This window comes from Lissotriton vulgaris, chromosome 3_1 (assembly GCF_964263255.1).
Source record: "Lissotriton vulgaris chromosome 3_1, aLisVul1.2, whole genome shotgun sequence".
Lineage (NCBI taxonomy): Eukaryota > Metazoa > Chordata > Amphibia > Caudata > Salamandridae > Lissotriton > Lissotriton vulgaris.
This window is the reverse complement of record NC_141689.1, coordinates 67,335,099-67,353,781: the sequence shown is the minus strand read 5'-3', so window position 1 is coordinate 67,353,781 and position 18,683 is coordinate 67,335,099. Positions and strand designations below refer to the sequence as shown.

Here is an 18,683-nt window from a genome sequence, read left to right as displayed (position 1 = left end):
GTAGTAGCGCGCACTAGTGTACGCACGTCACGTAAGCCACGTGACGTGCCGCGCCCGCGCAGCGATACGCCGCTGCGTAGTGGGTTGGCGTGGAAGACCGTTAGACGAGTTGAGGCGCGGCGCTCTTCAGGGATAGACGTGTCTAAATAAAGACTGTTAAATATACATGATTGCAGCGTCATCATTGCTGGGTATTACACAACGTTACAATGGCGACGAGGATGGGATAAGATATCCCTACCCCGCAGTGAACCGACGACAACCAAGCAACCACCCTGGAGAGCGCGGCAGGGCCGACCAACTACGACCTCCTCCAGAGCCCAGAAAAGGGAACAAGGAAGACACGTGCAGCAGCTAGCCACGAGGTATCGTCCATCAATCAAGGAACGAGCTGGATACCTTGGTAAAGATCGAGGGGGCTGACACAGGTGGTCCCCAGAACCACGCGAACAAAGCAGAACGAGATAGCGCCCCGGGAAGCCCCAAAGGACAAACAAGCCATCAGCCCACGATCAAGAGTGAAAGAATGAGCATCCAAACTGGATACGCGATGGCGCCGGTGCAATTCCTGCCCAGGCCAGGAGAGCCGCTAATGAAGTGGGACAACTGGAGGGAATACATCGACAATTTCATTGGCGTACTAGAGGACGAGAGCGAAGAGACGTTCAAACCAGCAAGAAAAAAACGTATCCTGCTATTGAACTTAGGCCCGGAAGGGTTGAGAGTGTACAAAAGTCTGGTGCCGAAGCAAAGAGACGACACGGATGACGACGTATACGCCCAGGCAATTGAGGACCTGAATGAACATTTCAAACCGGCGGTGTGTGTATCGGTGGACAGGTTCAACTTTCAGCAAAGAAAACAGCGGCCAGGAGAGACGGTAGAGGAGTACGTGGTGGCGTTGAAACGGCTGGCAGCCGCATGCAAGTACAACAACTTGGAGGAGGAATTCATAAAGGACCAAGTGATTATGCACACCACGTGCGCTTCCGTGCAGGACAAGTTGTGGGCCTGGGAGAAACCACCCTGAAAGACGTAATGGTCATTGTCAAAAGAGCGGAGCTGGCGAGGAGATGTGCGGATGCAACTAAGAAGGAGACGGCAACAAGTACGATGGTGAACAAGATCGATGAAGACGCGATCCGTAAGGACAAATCGAGTAAAAAGACCACGGAAGGGAATGGCGCCAAATGGAACAGCAATGGCTGGCCTTCAGGAAGGCACGTGGGCGCCAACCGGAAACCATGCTACAGGTGCGGAAACTGGTCGCACGAGGCGCACGACAGGAAATGTCCGGCGTTCCGGGCCAAGTGCATGTACTGCGGTATAATAGGACACTTCGAGAAGGTGTGCAGAAAGAAAGTCTCCAAGAACACGGTGAGACTCGTCGGCCAGGACAGTGACGCGCAGGAAGACACACCGGAAGAGGAAGTAACCACGGTACTGGGCATATACGATCAGGTACTGGGAGCGGATGTACAAGTCATGAGTGTGGATGGAAAAAGGTCTATGAAGCCGGTGCTGGAGATGGCTATGGGAGGAGTCACGATCAGTGTAATAGCGGACACCGGTTCGCCGTATACCATCGTTCAGAGGGCTGTGTGGGAGGAGAAATTTGCGCCACGACTAGGCCCGGAACTGGAGAAGCTAGATATACGCCCGGTCACATACAACGGGGACCGCATACCCATGGTGGAGTTCCGACCACTGAAGTTCGAATTCCGAAGCCGATCGGCCCACTGCAAGCTCTACATAGCGGAAAAAGGACCATCGGTGTTGGGATGGCTGGACCAGGGCGACCTGGGCATCAAGTTGGACCCAGGAGGAGTGGAACAGATCTTGTTAACGGAACATAAGGAGTGGCCTGACCAAGACAGGTGGAGGAAGACATTCCCCAAAGTGTTCAGAGGCAAGGTGGGGAAGCTGGAGAAGTTTGCACACAAGATCATCTTGAAGGACAAGGCAGTAACGGTGGCCCACCGAGTCAGAAACATCCCCATAGCAGTACGTGAGGCTGTACGAGAAGAACTCCAAGAGCTGGAGAGGAAGGGGATCATTCAACCCATCACTTGTGCGGAATGGCTATCGCCCTTGGTGGTGGTCAAGAAGCCCAACGGGAAGGTCCGGCTGTGCGTGGACCTCAGGGAGCTGAATAAGAATATAGTTGTGGAAAAATTCCCCCTGCCAAGGATAGAAGAGATGCTGGCCAACACCCGAGGCATCAAATGGTATTCCACCATCGACCTGACATCCGCCTACCACCAAATAGCCCTGCATCCAGAAAGCCGCCGGCTCACGTCCTTTATCACCCCGTTCGGGTGTTACCAGTTCCTCCGCATGCCATTTGGATTGGCGTCTGCAGCGGCAGTGTTCCAAAAACTGATGCACCAGCTCTTCCATAAGAGCACCGACGTCCAGTACTTCCAAGATGACATCTTGATAATGGGCCGAGACAAGCTGGATCATGATGCAAAACTAGGGAACGTGCTGCAGATTTTGGAAAGAAAGGGTCTTACGGCGGAATGGTCCAAGTGCTGCATTGGAATGTCGTCAGTGACATATCTGGGACATGAAATAGGCGTAGATGGAGTGACCCCCAAGACGGAGAATGTCAACGCGATCCGGGAAGCACCGCCTCCATCCAGCAAGGAGGAAATAAGATCATTTCTCGGCATGGCCGAGTACTATGGAAAATTCGTGCAACATTTTGCTTCCAGAACCCATCACATGAGGCAACTCACGAAGGAAAACACTAGTTCCGGTGGTCAACAGAGACACAAAACGAGTTTGATGACATCAAGAAGGCGATCACAGAAGCCGTTCCCCTTCAAGGGTATGACCCCCAAGGCAGAACGGTCCTAACTATGGATGCCAGTGATAAGGGATTGGGAGCAGTCCTGATGCAGGACAGGGGGCAAGGACAGATGGAAACCATAAGTTTTGCCTCGCGCACGCTGTCAGACACAGAGAAACGATACAGCGTAATAGAGAAGGAGATGCTGGCAGTAGTGTGGGCCACCGCGAGGTTCCGGCAATTTCTGTGGGGCATACGGTTCCTATTGAGAACAGACCATAAACCCCTGCTCAAGGTGCTGACGTCTATTGGGCACGCTGAAGCCACACCAAGAATAGCAAAAATGTCATTGAAACTAATGGAGTTCCGGTACGATGTGGAACATGTACCAGGGAACCGGAATCGTGTAGCAGACTACCTAAGCAGAGCTGCTGCGATGGAATCCAGTGAAGGAGATATGACAGGATCAGAGGAATGGGTGGCACTCACAGAGGACCAAGAAAGTGCTATCAGCCTCACAGAATGGAGGAAGGCATACGATGAGGACGCGGTGCTACGGGAAGTGAAGCAGTTTGTGATACAAGGCTGGCCTGAGAAGAGAGCGCTGGAGAGGGAACTCAGACCCTACTATGAGGTTAGAGAGGAACTGTCGATAGGAGACAATGGAACATTTGTGCACAGGGGAGAGAGAATGATACCGCCCGCCGACCTCATAGACCGGTTACTGGACACACTCCATGAGGGACACCTCGGGATCTGCAAATTGAGGCTGAGGACCAGGCAAAATTACTGGTGGCTGGGGATGGACTTGAAAGCAGAAAGACATGTCAGGAACTGCACCAGGTGTCAAGGAGCAGATAAAACCTTGAAACTTCTCAGAACTGAGATGGGGAAGTTTGAAATACCAAAGAACCCGTGGGAAGAACTGAGCGTGGACATACTGGGCCCGGTTCTGGACATACAAGGAGTACAAAAGTATGTGTGTGTCATGGTGGACAGGTATTCGAAATGGCCTGAAATTATGATAAGAGAGACCATGGACACAGATGCAATAATCAAGTTCCTAGCAGACACGTTTGTGAGAGAAGGCATCCCCAAGGTGGTACTTAGTGACAATGGGCCCCAGTTTAAATCCGAGAAGTGGAACAGATTCATGGAAAGGAATGGCATAGATGCCAGGCACAAGGCGATTTACCACCCAGCCGGCAACGGCGTGGTCGAACGCTTTAACAGAGTGGTGATGGGCTCAATCCAGGCTGCAATAGCCGATGCCAAAGACTGGGAGGCGGAGATTTGGCACATGATCTGTGCGTACAGGATAACACCTACCAGTACAGGATACAGCCAGTTCCAAATACTCCGAGGAAGAGAGCCCTTCACACAGGACAATCGAGTGTGGAAAGAAAAGACAATTACCAGTGAATGGTCGCCCGCGGTGGTGTGAGCCAACCTTGAGAAAGCCCAAGCAACTTACACTGAACACTACGATCGCAGACGGAATGTACGAGACACAGGATTAGAGAAAGGAGAATGGGTGCGAGTGAGGTTGGCTAACGTGCAGAGGAAGGGAGCGAGTAAATACAGCAAGCCTATGCAAGTGAGAGAAGTAAGAGGCAGAGCGGCCCTACTGAGTGATGGCAACGTCTGGTCACAAGACCGCATGGCGAAATGTAACAAGGTTTTGGTCTGGAATCAGAGAACCACGGACTGGGAGGATGAAGGAACAGAGTTGGCTGAGCAAGAGGCTCCGGAAGGATTGCTTGAGGAGGAAAGAGTAGAAGCACAGGAGCTAGAGACAAGAGAGCAAGAGTTGGAGTGGATGGCCCGAGGAAGTAGCGGAGAAGGAGAAGCAGGCGCGGCCGCGCAAGAGTCAGAAGGAAGTAATGAATGTGAGAACACCTGCACCCCGGTAAGACTGACCCGAAGTAGAAGGGTGGTGGTTAAACCAGCAAAATACAAAGACTATGAGTTGAACAGTGGACAATGAGGGACTATCTCCACGTTGGGTAAAAGGGGGAGATATGTAGTAGCGCGCACTAGTGTACGCACGTCACGTAAGCCACGTGACGTGCCGCGCCCGCGCAGCGATACGCGGCTGCGTAGTGGGTTGGCGCGGAAGACCGTTAGACGAGTTGAGGCGCGGCGCTCTTCAGGGATAGACGTGTCTAAATAAAGACTGTTAAATATACATGATTGCAGCGTCATCATTGCGGGGTATTACACAACGTTACACATTGTATTAAAATTGCATACGAGGTGAGCCCGGATACTGAATAGCGAGACTGTAATAAATTGCATCTGATCGTTTGTCATATGTTGGAGTACGTATTTTACAGAAAAAATACTGCACATTAAAGCTCATAAAGTAACATGGCGTCTATGACTGTCTTCCTTACTTTTATAAGGATATTTGCAGTCTAGTTCTTTTAGAGAACTCTATGTTTTGTTTTGGGCGCCTTTGTCTACGTTCCAGAGTCTTTGCCCATCCGCCCTAAACTAACAGGACACCTTCAAACTCATATTTGGCTCTGCTATGCAGATATTGCCTACATAAAATATTTTCCAAGTTATCCTGTTACGTTTAAAAGAAGAAAAAAAATGCAATGCAATGTTTATAATAAAATAGCATACTAATTACTGCATTTGCGAGTTTAAGATTCTATTTAGAAAACAGTATAATTGAGTATTTATAATTATCTTTCGAATGTGTTATGTACATATATTATAACTCGGATATTCATTTTCGGGATTTGGTTTGACTGCTAGCGTCGAAATCGGTTGGGTGCCGTAATCCCCGGGCTTGATACAGGGGCGGTCATTTTGGTCAGGCCTTTGTCACGGTGTTGGAACGCTATTTTTTACCGGTTTGTTGTGAACCCACGTTGGTCATGCCTGATCCTAAAATGGCCGCCACTCTTACACGGAACGCCCCGAAATCAAAATGGGCAGGGCAGTTTGTGAACTAGTGCTTGTATGGTCAGCATAAGCCACGCCCACTGACAGTTGGGCCTTGAGCGTCTTCCTTCTAAGCAATTTCCGGAAGTTGCGTGCAGAGCAGGCTTTCGCTGTGCATTGTGGGAAGGTTTCTTTTTTGCCGGCTCCAGGGGTAGGAGAAGTGTGAGACAACAACGGCCTGAAGATGATGGTGAGTCCATCCTTCGCCATCCGAGGCTGAGCGTCTGTCCGGGGCAAGGATTTCCCCAGCCCAGGGTACCGATGTTCAGGAACTCTGGGATGTACCGACTATGGGGCTTATGTGAATCGATGTGTGAATGCTGTTATGACCGGTTTGAAGCTGTCACCCCCCTCCCCTAGGTAGGGAGGGTACTGCTCTGCATCCTGACCTTTTCTCCCCCATTTATACACCAGCGCCCCTCACTAGTATAAAGTTAACATGCATGCCAACATTTTAGAACCGGGACGTGGGAGATAAAAAAAAAAATCGAGAGTAAAAATTCCCTATTAACTTCTATGCTAGAAAATGCAATTTCAGGCGGGAGACAGCTCAAATAAAGCAATTTTTGGCTTGAAAAATCGGTAGTCACCCTCCTGAATAGGGTCTATTGGCATGTATGAGTTCGGTCCCTTTTACTTTTTTTTTTTTACCGCACATCACACGGCCACTTCCCTGTTCATGGGAGTGACTGACCCAAGATCATGTCCCTTTGCTGTTGAGAGTGACTGATGTACGGACACTTTTCTCTGTTCTCGGAGGTGACTGATCCACGGGTCACGTCTCTCTGCTCCTGCTCCACGACATCTCCTTGCCCAGTGAGCCAAAATGCACTTGTGATGCTCGTGGGCAGCTTGACGAAGCCCCCGGGGTGGTGGTTTATGAACTCCGCACTACTCGATGTTACTTTACCCGACATGATTATTCCAGACTGTCACAGCCGGACATTTCTTTGCCCCTGGGTTGGTTGCAGCGGATCTGAGACTGCCTGACATCTCTGGTCCCTTGGAGTAGTCGGTGCAGAACTGTCACTGTTTGACCTTTCATAGCTCCTCGTATGATCACCTCCAGAGCTCACACTGACTTTTCTTATCCCCCGGAGTGGTCAGTCCTGAACGGTGTCTGTTTCACGTTTCATAGCTCCTTGTAATTTATCCAGAAATAACACTAGTTGTCATTTCTCGCTACATCTGCCGATGTAGCCACCGCTCACTGTCTTGTATTTAAGTAACCTCCTTGGTTATTGCAATAAAATGATGGATGGTCCAGTCGAACTTGTTTTAATGTAAGTTTATTTAAGTAGTAAGTTGTACAAAGAATGAGCCCCACCAGGAGCAACCTATATGCTGCTCAGCCCGTCCACCAACTGACTCAAGCACTCCAACATTCCACACGCCAACATTCTCGCACACAGTCATCAGGCTGAGCAGCATACTACAACATCTCCCTCCTTTACAATGGGAAGGAAGGAACTCTCAGGAGGCATAATAAAAGTTGCAAGAAATAAATGAAGCGAAAGCATCTTGATTCATGGCATGAAAAACTAATGCAGAAACATGGCATAAAAATGGAAGGTGGGAAAGTAGGAAATACAGATGGAAAAGGTATAAGTGGGTAGGGAGTAACGGGAAAGACAGGAAGCACGAAAAGGAATAAGTGGGTAGGGAGTGACAGGAAGCATAAGACTCACTCATGCACCATCTCCCTTTCTCCCAAAAATGCAACCCGCACACTCCCACACCACAAGCAACAAACCAACCCAGGTCCTAGGATCATGCAAGCTGGTTAGGCAAACACGAAGAAAGTACAAGAGTACCAGCAACAAGGTGAAGGAGGGAACAAAGCAATGTAGTAAAAAGAACAGCAAACGGGTGAAAGACGGCTGCAGACAGAAAAAGTGAAATTATAGCTGTCGGTCACAAGTAGTATCATGGGGAAAAGTCCCCAGAACACAGCAAATAAAAAGGTGTTTTTCTCACAGAGGTAAGAAAGGGATGTAAATGGAGAGTTGAAGGAGGCTTTGAGGAAGGTCGATACGCTACAAATCCATAACTAAGGAGCCACACTGTGACCAAGTAAAACAACTGAAAAACGCTATTTGAAGGACACGGATTCCGTCGGCTGTATTACGTCTAGACCTCCAATCAGGAGCCGCTTCAGGAGCCGCTTTAGGATTGCGCTTTGTTTTTTGACAAATGACAAACTTATAGACACCTTGATGATTAAAATTGCTGCACGACGACCGTTATGGATTTGAAAGCCTGAAAACTTCCCTCCCCTTCTGCCTTCCTTTTTAAGAAATAGATGACGAAGAGTAGTAATAGGTAGTAGTAAGATGGAGGCAGTGAACACTGACTAATCAGTTATCACATACCAATTCTGATCTTTATGAATGAGAGGTGCCTTACTCCCTGCGACTACTCTATATCCTTTTGGTTTTCTATCGTTTTAGAAAAATTGGCTGATCACCCGTTTCTGTCCTGACGAAGACAACTGTGCTTGTCGAAACGCGTTGACACGACATACAGCCTTATTCTCTACAATCAGAGAATATTATGAAAGAAAAAAGAACTCCCTTTTTATATTATATTAAGTCTTTCTGAAAACACATATATGAACTTCATGAGATAACTTGTCTATCGTGTAACCTTTTTATTTTTATGTATATGTTTATTCTATATATTTATATTAAAGTATATCCTTTTGATATCATTTCAGTCCATTGCTTATATTATTTTTATTATATAAATTGTGTTTTTATGAATATTGTTGTTATAGTCAGCCAGCTTTTGTATTTCTAGCCTGCCTGGGTATTTACCCTCACAAGAAATTGTTGTCCCTGACCCAGGAGTCTCATCCACATCAGGGGGTCCTTGTTACCTACAAAAAAAAAAAAAATGGAGAGTTGAGCCACACCCTAGAAGTTCCCCCTGAGCAGGTTGGGGTTCAAAGTGTGTGAACACGGCACAATGTAACTTGCAGGTAAAGCAGATGTGGGAATGCGCTACCAGGCTGGTTTCCGTCCTGTACACTCCACGGAATCTGTGGTCCTCTCAGTGGTTGATGAGCTTAAACGAAGTTTAGACACTAATTCTCACCAGGCCTTAATCCTACTCGATCTATCTGCGGCCTTTGACACGGTCGACCATTCCATCCTTCTCGACCGTGTCAGAGGTGTCGGCTTGCAGGGGCCTGCCTTGTCCTGGATCACCTCCTTTTTAGCAGGCCGCACCCAAGCCGTTTGGTTGGTAGGTTTTCTTGCACCCATCCGCTCCGTCTCCTGCGGGGTTCCCCAAGGATCTTCCCTTTCCCCCTCTTTTGTTTAACCTATACATACATCCCCTCATTGCTGCCTTACAGGACATGGAGGGCATGGCGTTTAATTACGCCGATGACCTCCAGCTCCTCTTCAAACTCTCCGCCTCACCTGATTCTATTTCCAGGGTTCACTCCACCCTTACCTTCATTTACAATTGGATGAACCGTAATCATCTCAAATTGAACCCCGACAAGACGGAGTTGGTTCTTGTCGGTGGCCCCTCTAACCCGTGGTCCCCTGCTTTCTGGCCCCCCATTCTCGGTCCCCCTCCATCCCCCTCTGCTTCAGTCAAAACCCTCGGCATCAGGGTCAGTCAGGACCTTTCTCTGCGCCCCCAGATTAGCGCAGTAGTCTCTTCCTGCTTCCTTTCCCTTAGAATTATTCGGAAAGTCTCACGCTACTTCTCGGTGGAAGCTCTCAAACTTGTTGTCTCAGCAATGATCCTCTCCCGACTAGATTATGGTAATGCCCTTTACGTGGGCATTCCAGCCTATGAATGTCGTCGTTTGCAGCTTATTCAAAACCAAGCAGCTCGCCTCATTTTTAGGCTCCCCAAATCCACTCGCACCACACCACCCCTCTGCTCAAAACTCTCCATTGGCTCCCTATCAAGGAGCGCTCACTTTTTAAGCTGGGTGTTCTGACCTCTATGTCACTAGCAGGCACTGCCCCAGTTTTCTTTAGATCGAAGATCACAGCATATGTTCCCGCTAGACATCTGCGGTCCTCCACCCAGCACCTTCTTCTTGTCCCCCGATTTCGTAACAAGAAATCGGGAGGCTCCAGGTTCTCGATTCTTGCCCCCCTTTTCTGGAACTCCCTACCTCTGACAATCAGATCCATTCCTTCTTATCTAGACTTCCGGGCCGCTCTGAAAACGTATCTTTTTTTCTTCCGCCTATACCTCTTAATTTTCACCCCCTTCTTCCCTCAGTCTTTTTAGTTCTGTCTACAGCGCCAAGAAACCGTCTGGTAATAGAGCGCTATACAAAACCCTTTCAACTTCCACATGAAAGAATGCAACATGCGCAACAGGTAAAGCAGATGTGGGGACGCACCACATAAAACAGTGGAATGTGGTGTGTGGAATGTTGGAGGGCTTGAGTCAGTTGGTGGGCGGGCTGAGCAGAATAGAGACTGATTCTGGTGAGGCTCATTCTTTGTACAACTTACTAAAATAAACCTACATTAAAACACCTTGGCTGGACCACCCATAATTTTAGTACATCTGTCGACAATTTGGAAAAGAAGCTGCGCTTGCCACCTAATGGACTACTGATCCTCCAAGCACCAAGCCACTACTGACTGTTAAGAGGCTGAAGAAACTGGCAGCCCATAATCAAGATAAAGGATTTTATCCGTCCACCAACTGACTCAAGCACGCCAACATTCTCACACACAGTCATCCAGGCTGAGCAGCATACTACAACAGTTATTGCTTCCGTTCAGCTCATGTCGCACATTTCTCTGATCCAGGGTCATTACTATATTTCTGGCTTTGTCTGTTTCGTTTTTCTCCAGAATAGCCAACATGAATGTCTTACCTTTGGGCTCTTTCCTATCACCAGCTATTGAATGCTTACAAACATACAGTGTTTGATCTCGGATGTGTGCAGCTGACACATAGTACTACCTCGTGCTTAAAGATGAGCCTGGCAACCACTTGCTTCACTACTTTTTGCAGGTTCATCTTTGGGTCCAGAAAAAAGACTCTTTGTAAACCCCCAAAATCATTTTCCAGGGCCCTCTGAAACATGCGCACTTCCCGGTACCTTGGTCAGAGGACATTCACCAAAGCCACCATTTGGGAGGGCTTTGGTAGTGATCTCTTGTATTTCTACTAGATACATGAGTTCTCAAAAACTGTATTTGTCAGCTAAAATGGCTTCTGCTGCCCCACTGATTAATTACAAGTATCAGTATAGTGATCTGATCCTGAGATTTTGCCTATTTCTTGCTCGAAAAGATACTATAGGTCAGCCCAGCATTAAAATCCCCATAAACTCTTTACAATTATAACAAGCTAACACAAAATAACCTAGGCCTGCAGTGATTGCTCTTGCACTGCTGGGCCTTTGTGAGAACGTACTATATATAGCACACACCACAATGATTTATATGCGCGTGGCTAAATAAACACGCATTGCTTGGTGATTTCATGTATTTATAGCCTTTTTACTTGTTTGAGATTGGAGTGTGTATTTGTTTTAGTTTTAGACCGGATGATGTCTGGCCGTGTAGGCCTCTAAGCTTTCAATTGCCTACATTATGTGTATGTAAATATCTTGCAGCGTTACAGCCATACACTGAATCTTGTCTACATTATAAACCACATTTGTCCTGTTATTTTGTACCGTGTGCTGTGAGTTTGATGGGCAGCTTTACTAACTGGGTTCAGGTTTAAGTGCAGTTGAACCTAAAACCAGCTGTAGACGTTTCATGTCTGCGTCCCTTGTTTTGATCATGGCCGTGGCAAGTGTGACTTGTTTAGGCCAAACTCTTGTCCACCTAGCACTGGCGTCTGTCTTTAGTAATGCTTTAGGAGCCAGAGTTCATTGGTGCAGCGGTCTCCCTTATTTGGTAGTATTACTTGACTGTTGATTGTCTGCAGCAGTCCGCACTGAACTCAGGCAGTTATGTCAAACTGGTTACTCGCTGGTGTCTGCAGTGCATAATATGCAGCAGTGAGCAGGGCTGTTTAACGCAGCCATGGCAGCTTGGTTACGGGCTTGTGTTTGCTGTTCATGGTGTTCCGCAGTGAGCAGGGTTGTCCATGGCAGCTTGGTTACGGGCTTGTGTGTTTTCTGTTCATTGTACTAGAAGTGCATTTATAAAAGGAGTAAAGTTCCCCTTGTTGTACATTATAAGGATATTGCAAGTCACCGAGGTGCTCCATAACCATATGGAGGAACAAGGCCGAAGGAGGAGGTACATTATCCCATACAATACATGGTCACACCATCCTTTCTCAAAACCGTTTACAACATTGTTGCATAAAGAAAGAGAGCGGATGTTTGTAAACATAAATATAAATAGAACATTTAGTGCAAAGTGAGCCATTAAAAAAATTCTTGCAAAAAGATATTAGAAATAGTTCAAGGTGTTTTTTATTTTATTTTTGTTTGCTGAAGCTCCGAATGTGTAGAAACATACAGAAAGCTATAATTATCTAAGGAGTGCAAAAAATAATCATGTTCTTTCTGCAAATTACTGCAAACTCGAAAAATAGAGCAGAAGAAAGAAAAGCAACATTTAATTGTTGTTGCTTTAAACAGCTGCTCTGTGAGCTGACCTGCCTTTCACCTCGGCTGCCGGATCTGGCAACAAGCATTGTCAGAGCTCTACTGTAATATCTTATATTTGAGTTCTGATGTCTTTTCTTTATAGTCCGCGACTGGGTTCATCACAAGTCGCCTATAAAGATATTGGAGACATGCGTTTATTCAGGGATTGAAGAGTCCCATGTATTATATAGTGCTTACTTTATAGCATACAGCAGTGAGCAGGGCAATATTGAATGCAGTTCTGTCAGCTTGGTCACATGCTACTGCTAGCTGCTCTTGGAATACGGCGAAAAGCAGGGCTGTTTTTAAGGTAGTTTTGTCAGTGGAGTGTTATCTGCTCGTGCAATGTAGCACTGAACAAGACTGGCGTTAAAGGTAGTTTTTCCCCTAAATGTCATGGAAGTGTATTTAGAAACCTTTTAGTTGTGACAATATGCCTCTGCAGTGATGCTTCTGTTGCATTGAAACTCCCAGGATTACGGCTGTCCAGCCAGAAAGGACGTTTGATTGGGCTCCAGTCTTTGTGTTGAGTGCTGGTTGCACTCAACCAGTGACTGCTGATTTGGGCCTCCAGTTGCTTGCAGTTGTGGATCGATCGTGCATCCCAACAGGCAATGTCACCGATGATGGAGCCCTGTACTTTTTTTGAGCTCCTATTGTGACCCCGCTGTCTGTACCAGCAGTCACAGTGGACATGGATGTGGAGGGGCCACAGTGTACCTCTGTGCAACGGTAGCTATCACATGTATTGTTGACCTCTGGGAGGGTCTTCCATGGAGAGTCCTTTCAAGTCAGTAATGTTATCATGATCGGATGGGGCCAGTTGTTACGTGTCTTCATGCATATTCATTGTCTTTTTTTTTCCTGGCAGAGAAAAAATATTTTGCCCTGCAGTTTCTTTTGAGTTGGCATTCTTACTTTAGGTTTGTCAGAAATGGCATTAAGAAGGTAGAGATGGTGGGGTTCACATTTTTTGCCCCTCAGGATAATTTGCCTTGTGCCGTCTGTGTTTCACTTGGCAGATACTGATTCTAAGCCATGGTTTATGCAGTTTTGTCATAAGGCATCAATTTTGAAATGGATAAGCTGGTGCAAGTTGCTTGGTCGAAAGCTTTCACGACCAGCCTTCCTACACCGCAACCTCAATATCAGATACGCAAATGTCTTCAGGTTGCTGGCAGTATCATGACTTCTTCTTTGTAAAACGTTATTTGCAGATCAAACTAGAACCAGGGTTAGTTGCCATCCTTCAAGGACTTAATTTCCTGTCTTTTTAACATCCTTTTGCCCTCTTGAGCATGCTCGGATACCTCTGCCCCACGTTCCACACATATCCAGAGAAAACTTTTTCCAGAATTTAATTTAATTTAATTGCAGGTTTATATAGCGCTAGGAATCGACTCCCGGAGGAGTATCTCCACGCTTCGACCGCTGGGGAACCCGTCCTGGCTCACCCTGAGAGATGGTCCCTAATGGGTATCTCTAAGGTGCGACCAAGCATCCCCGGCGGTCTGGGGGGGCCGTTGTGAAGATGAGGCAAGCTAATGCCCAGAGTTGCCGAGTGTGGTCCCTGACTGGAGGAGGCACCGAGGCGAGAATTATCGAGCCCGCTGACCATGGTCCACGACCCTGCCGCGTCGGGAATCGAACCCTGGTCCCGGGCCGTCCTCTGCTTACGGGTCTGCCGCCTCTAACCAGTGAGCCACACCACTCCACAGAAGCTGCTACTATCTATGCTATAGATGATGTCCAGAAGAATACAGCTAAAGGCGACCCGTACCTTGTGATCCAAATTAATTTACAGCCTTTAGTATACTTGAACACCAAATCTTACTGAACACAGTTTGAATGTGAATAACTCACTAGTTTTCCTCCTTGTTAGCCACTGGCAGCCACATGTCCATATGAAATCATTGCCTCTCCCCCCCCCCAAAGGTATTATTGCCTTGGACGTCCTCATCCTCGGCCCCACCCCTTCGGCCTGGGACGACTCCTGGTGGCCGACAACGCTGGGAACACCACCGACACCCACGCACGCAACCTAGGATTCATCCTCCACTCCTCCCTCTCCATGTCGAAGCAGGTCAGCGCCGTACCCTCCTTATGCTTCGCAGGATCTACAAGTGGATCCCAAACGAAACCAGAAGAACGGTGACCTAAGCCCTCGTCAGCAGCAGGCTGGGCTATGGCAACGCACTGACAGACCAAACACCTACAGCGACTGCAACGCATCCAGAACTTCTCTGCCCGCCTTATCCTCAACATCCCTTGATGCAGCCTCATTACCTCCCACCTAAGAGACCTGCACTGGCTCCCCATCAACAAGAGGATCACCTTCAAGCTCCTCACCCACGCACACAAAGCACTTCACAACACCAGACCAGCCTACCTGAACAACAGACTCAACTTCTACACGCCAGCTCCGCCAGCCTCGCCCTCGTCCCGCGCATCCAACGAACAACCTCCGCCGGCAGATCCTTCTCCTTCCTCGCCGCCAAGACCTGGAACACCCTCCCCACCCACCTGCGACAGACCCAGCATCTGCTCACTTTCAGGAGGCTCCTCAAGACATGGCTCTTCGAGCAGTAGCAACAGCCCCTACCCTCAGCGCCTTGAGACCCTCGCGGGTAAGTAGCGCACTTTACAAATTCTTGATTGATTGACGTGGCTATCTTTAATCACTTTGGGGCCTAATAGACAAACAAAACTGCACCCTTCATTAATACATCAATGATGACTCGGAGATTCGTATGAAAGTGAGTGGTGTGCAAATACGTGTTCCTAAGTGTAACTTATTGCTTGTGTGTTTCGGGGTTTGACTGTGGGTCTCTACAAATGTGTCACTTTGAATGTAACACTGCACTTCTGTCTTTGTGAGCGTGAGTCGGAGTGGTGTACTGTTAATGCTGGTTTCTGTGAGGGTCCCTATCCTTGTGAGGGTGTCTGAACAGTGGGGCATTGCAAATGCTGTCTTTCAGCGTGTGTCTGAGTGAGAGGTGTAATGTGAATGTTTAGCTCTGTGAGTGTCCCTATGGATGTCGTCTGTCTGAGACAGTTTGCAGTGCTAGTGCTACTTTCTCTCAAGTTTGAGAGCACACAGTTCCTTTACCAGCTGTTTACGTTTATATTCTTTTTTTAAAATAGATTCAGTGATATCATTTATGATGTTATAAATAATGGCACATGATAGCATAAGTGACGTCATGCACAGCTCAAGAAGTAGGTCCGTGTTTTCAGCCATTTGAGCCATAACATAAATGTTTCTTACTGTTTTTTCCACTAAACTGCATGTTTTTTTTCATTTAAGAACAATTAAAAGGTAAATGAAAAATATAATATGATTCTGCATTTTATACAGCTATTCAAATGTAATCGAAGTCCTTTATGTTAAGTCGACAACTGCCCATTTCTTACCATTTGCTTTGCGATATGTAACTCACATTTGCTTACATTATATTTGCTGGCTCTATTTGTTTTAGGCTGTCCAGCTTAACTTCGTCCAATTTCTTGTCCAAACTCTTTATACTGTATTTGTCCACCAGTGCTGATTTATGTAAACAGCCCTTTAAATCTTGTTCTTATTTTGCCGCATTTGTTGTGCATTCAAAGACGGGGGTCAATTGTCAGGCTCTCTCTTCCAGTAAGCTTGGTATTTACTTTTCTTTCTCTGGCTTCAAAGTGAGAGGCCTTATGTGACAATCACACTGGCTCCCAGGAGTGCTTAATGAAGGCTGTACAATGCAAATTCTTTCTACCAACAAACAACATTCAAATGTCTCTAAATAAACTGCATATATTTCAGAATTAGAAAAGCCCAAATGAAGCAACTTTTTTTTGGTAATTCTGAAGTGTAGTGGAAACATGTTTTAAAACCATCAAAACAAATCAATACACGAGGTGATAACATTTCCATTTCCATACATTATCGATTGTGCGCTATATACTTTTTATCAGTAAAACTGTGTCTGTGCAAATGTAAATGTTATTTCAATTGAAGATGTGTTGTCTGTAATAGAAGTGTGCTACCACACCATGCATAGTCCGTTCTACTATGCACCACTTCACACAACTGCACTCTACTCTGCACCTCTCCACTTTACACCGTGCCACAGCACACTGCACCACTCTACTCTATGCCAATGCCCTCTACTCTACACCACTGCAGTCAATGCTGCTGCAGTCTATGCCACTTTACTCAGCAACCCTCTATGCCATGATTGATACTCAAAGTATGGCCCGGGGGCCGCATGTGTCCCTCCTGACCTTTACATGAGGCCCCCCTCATGAACCACTGCATTCAGCACTGGGATGCTGTTTACTCTGCTCTGCGCTAAACTTTAAGAAATGTTATGTAAACTGGCAAGTGTTTATTTAAAGGTTAATTGATTTTAAAGAAAGTAACTAGGGAGTTCTTAACCTAAGGAATACCTTTAAGGCACCTTGCAGAAAAAATGTAAAAATATGATAGTCTATTAAAATTGTATTTCATTACCTTGTAGAACCGTTTCACTTTATTACATCAGATTATATTCGTGCTTTGAGATGTCTTTATCTTTAAGTGATATTTTCCAACATCCTTCGCCCCAATCTGACAACAATGTCAATAGTGAAATAATAGGCAAGTCAGTTATGTGCTCTTTGAGTGGCCTGTGTTATTACTATACATGAACAGCATTATATTTTATTTCATTGAACACGAAAAGGTTTTGTACAGCATACATCCTTGAGTCATGTATTTACAGGTCTTCTTGTATATGATAACGAAGTAAAAGGAGGAAAAAGTAAAATAAAACAGATGCCCAGGATCACACAAGTTGGTGAAGTGGGGAAGCCAGGATTACTTCAAGGGTTTCAGTTTTTTTTCTTTCACTGTGCAGTTCAGCCACTAGATTTATATGCTTCACTTTCCCTACACCCACCTTACCGCCAAACCCCTCCCCCCTCAAACACCACTGCTGGCATCACAGACCAAACTTTTTGGCCCCTAGGAAAATGTTTGCAAGTACCCATGCTCTACGCCATGATACGCAACTTCACTCTATGCCACTGCAATGCAAGACATTCTGCCTCCTCACTCTGACACTCTTTGCCATTCTTCTCTACTCCACTGACCTTTAGCCTTGCTGAGCAGCTGCCACGCTGGTTAACGCCAGACCTAATTAGGGGCCCAATTATTAAATTTAAAAAAGTACACCCATTGAAGGACTAGGTTATTTAGAACCCAGCGGTGCCAGGGCACAACACCTGAAACCTTCGTAGGTAACCTGCTCCGGCGTACGATTCACAGAGACACGGGACACTTCCTTCGGCGTCAAAGATTCAAGGTTTATTTGCTGCAGGGAAACACAGAAATCACGGAAGTACAACCAGTGTAGTTCAGAGTAACTGCTTCAAATTGGTTCTGCGGATCGCTCCTTTTATACATGGTTTTCCCATAGAGTTACATTGAACACAAGAGTTTATGACCCGGTTCCCACAATCATCCCCCAGAGGGGTCGTTTTGGTCACTTTGATACACATAAGGTCCGGGATATAAGTGCGGAAACATTTGGCGGTTCCCAACTGTAAAACCCATCTTCCCAACATTAGTGCATTCCAATCGGCAATAAAACAGATAGGAACAGGGACAGGTGCAGAGGAAGAGGGAAACAGTGGGGAGATCGGAAAGGATGTAAAAGGGGAGGTATCAGGAAACACGAGATACAGGCATCAAAGGGACGTGCCTAATGAGATGCACGGCTGAGACAATAAGTCCGTACGGCAAGATGGGCCTCGAGCGGCGCCATCTGCTTTACAGTAGCATCCCCCTCATCATAAAGACACTTACAAAGAACATGTGTCTTCCGTAAATATCTTGGGAGTCCCAGGGTCGCGAAGCGGACAACGTCCGTTCGCTGGCTACTTGAGGGCAAGAGACAAAATGGATGCCGCATCTAAGATGGCACCCGTGGGTACAGATAGAAATACCCACGTAACAGACGAACGGTTTAAGTTAGCACAGCGAAACTGCGCACACTCACTAAACTCGTCATTTGCGGTTCATAGATACCAGACTCGACTATATTTGTGCGAGTCGAATGCACCACTTACAATTGTCACGGAACCTCAGACGCTCCTTTTGCCCTCATGTAGGCAAGCACTAGTCGGAATCATACTCGATATTCATCAGACCATCTAGATGTTGCTGTAGCATAGCTCTGTCCAATCGAGTCCCATTGGTAACAGGCGGCTGTCTCATACACGTTGTAGCACAGAGGCCACATAAGGCAGGACCACACTGCACGCAAAGGCAACACGTGAACAGGAACACCACAACGACTCCGATGATCATCA

General features: G+C 46.8%; 1 protein-coding gene across 1 annotated transcript in view; it reads left to right on the top strand.

Moving 5' to 3' along the window:
• The first annotated feature begins 5,808 nt into the window (after nt 1–5,808).
• Nucleotides 5,809–18,683, top strand: part of CCT7 (chaperonin containing TCP1 subunit 7) — a 139,340-nt gene continuing 126,465 nt past the window's right edge. The window contains exon 1 of the mRNA XM_086960099.1: nt 5,809–5,939. Coding sequence (XP_086816225.1) covers nt 5,934–5,939 — 6 coding nt within the window. The 5' untranslated portion in view covers nt 5,809–5,933. The remainder of the gene's footprint in view (nt 5,940–18,683) is intronic.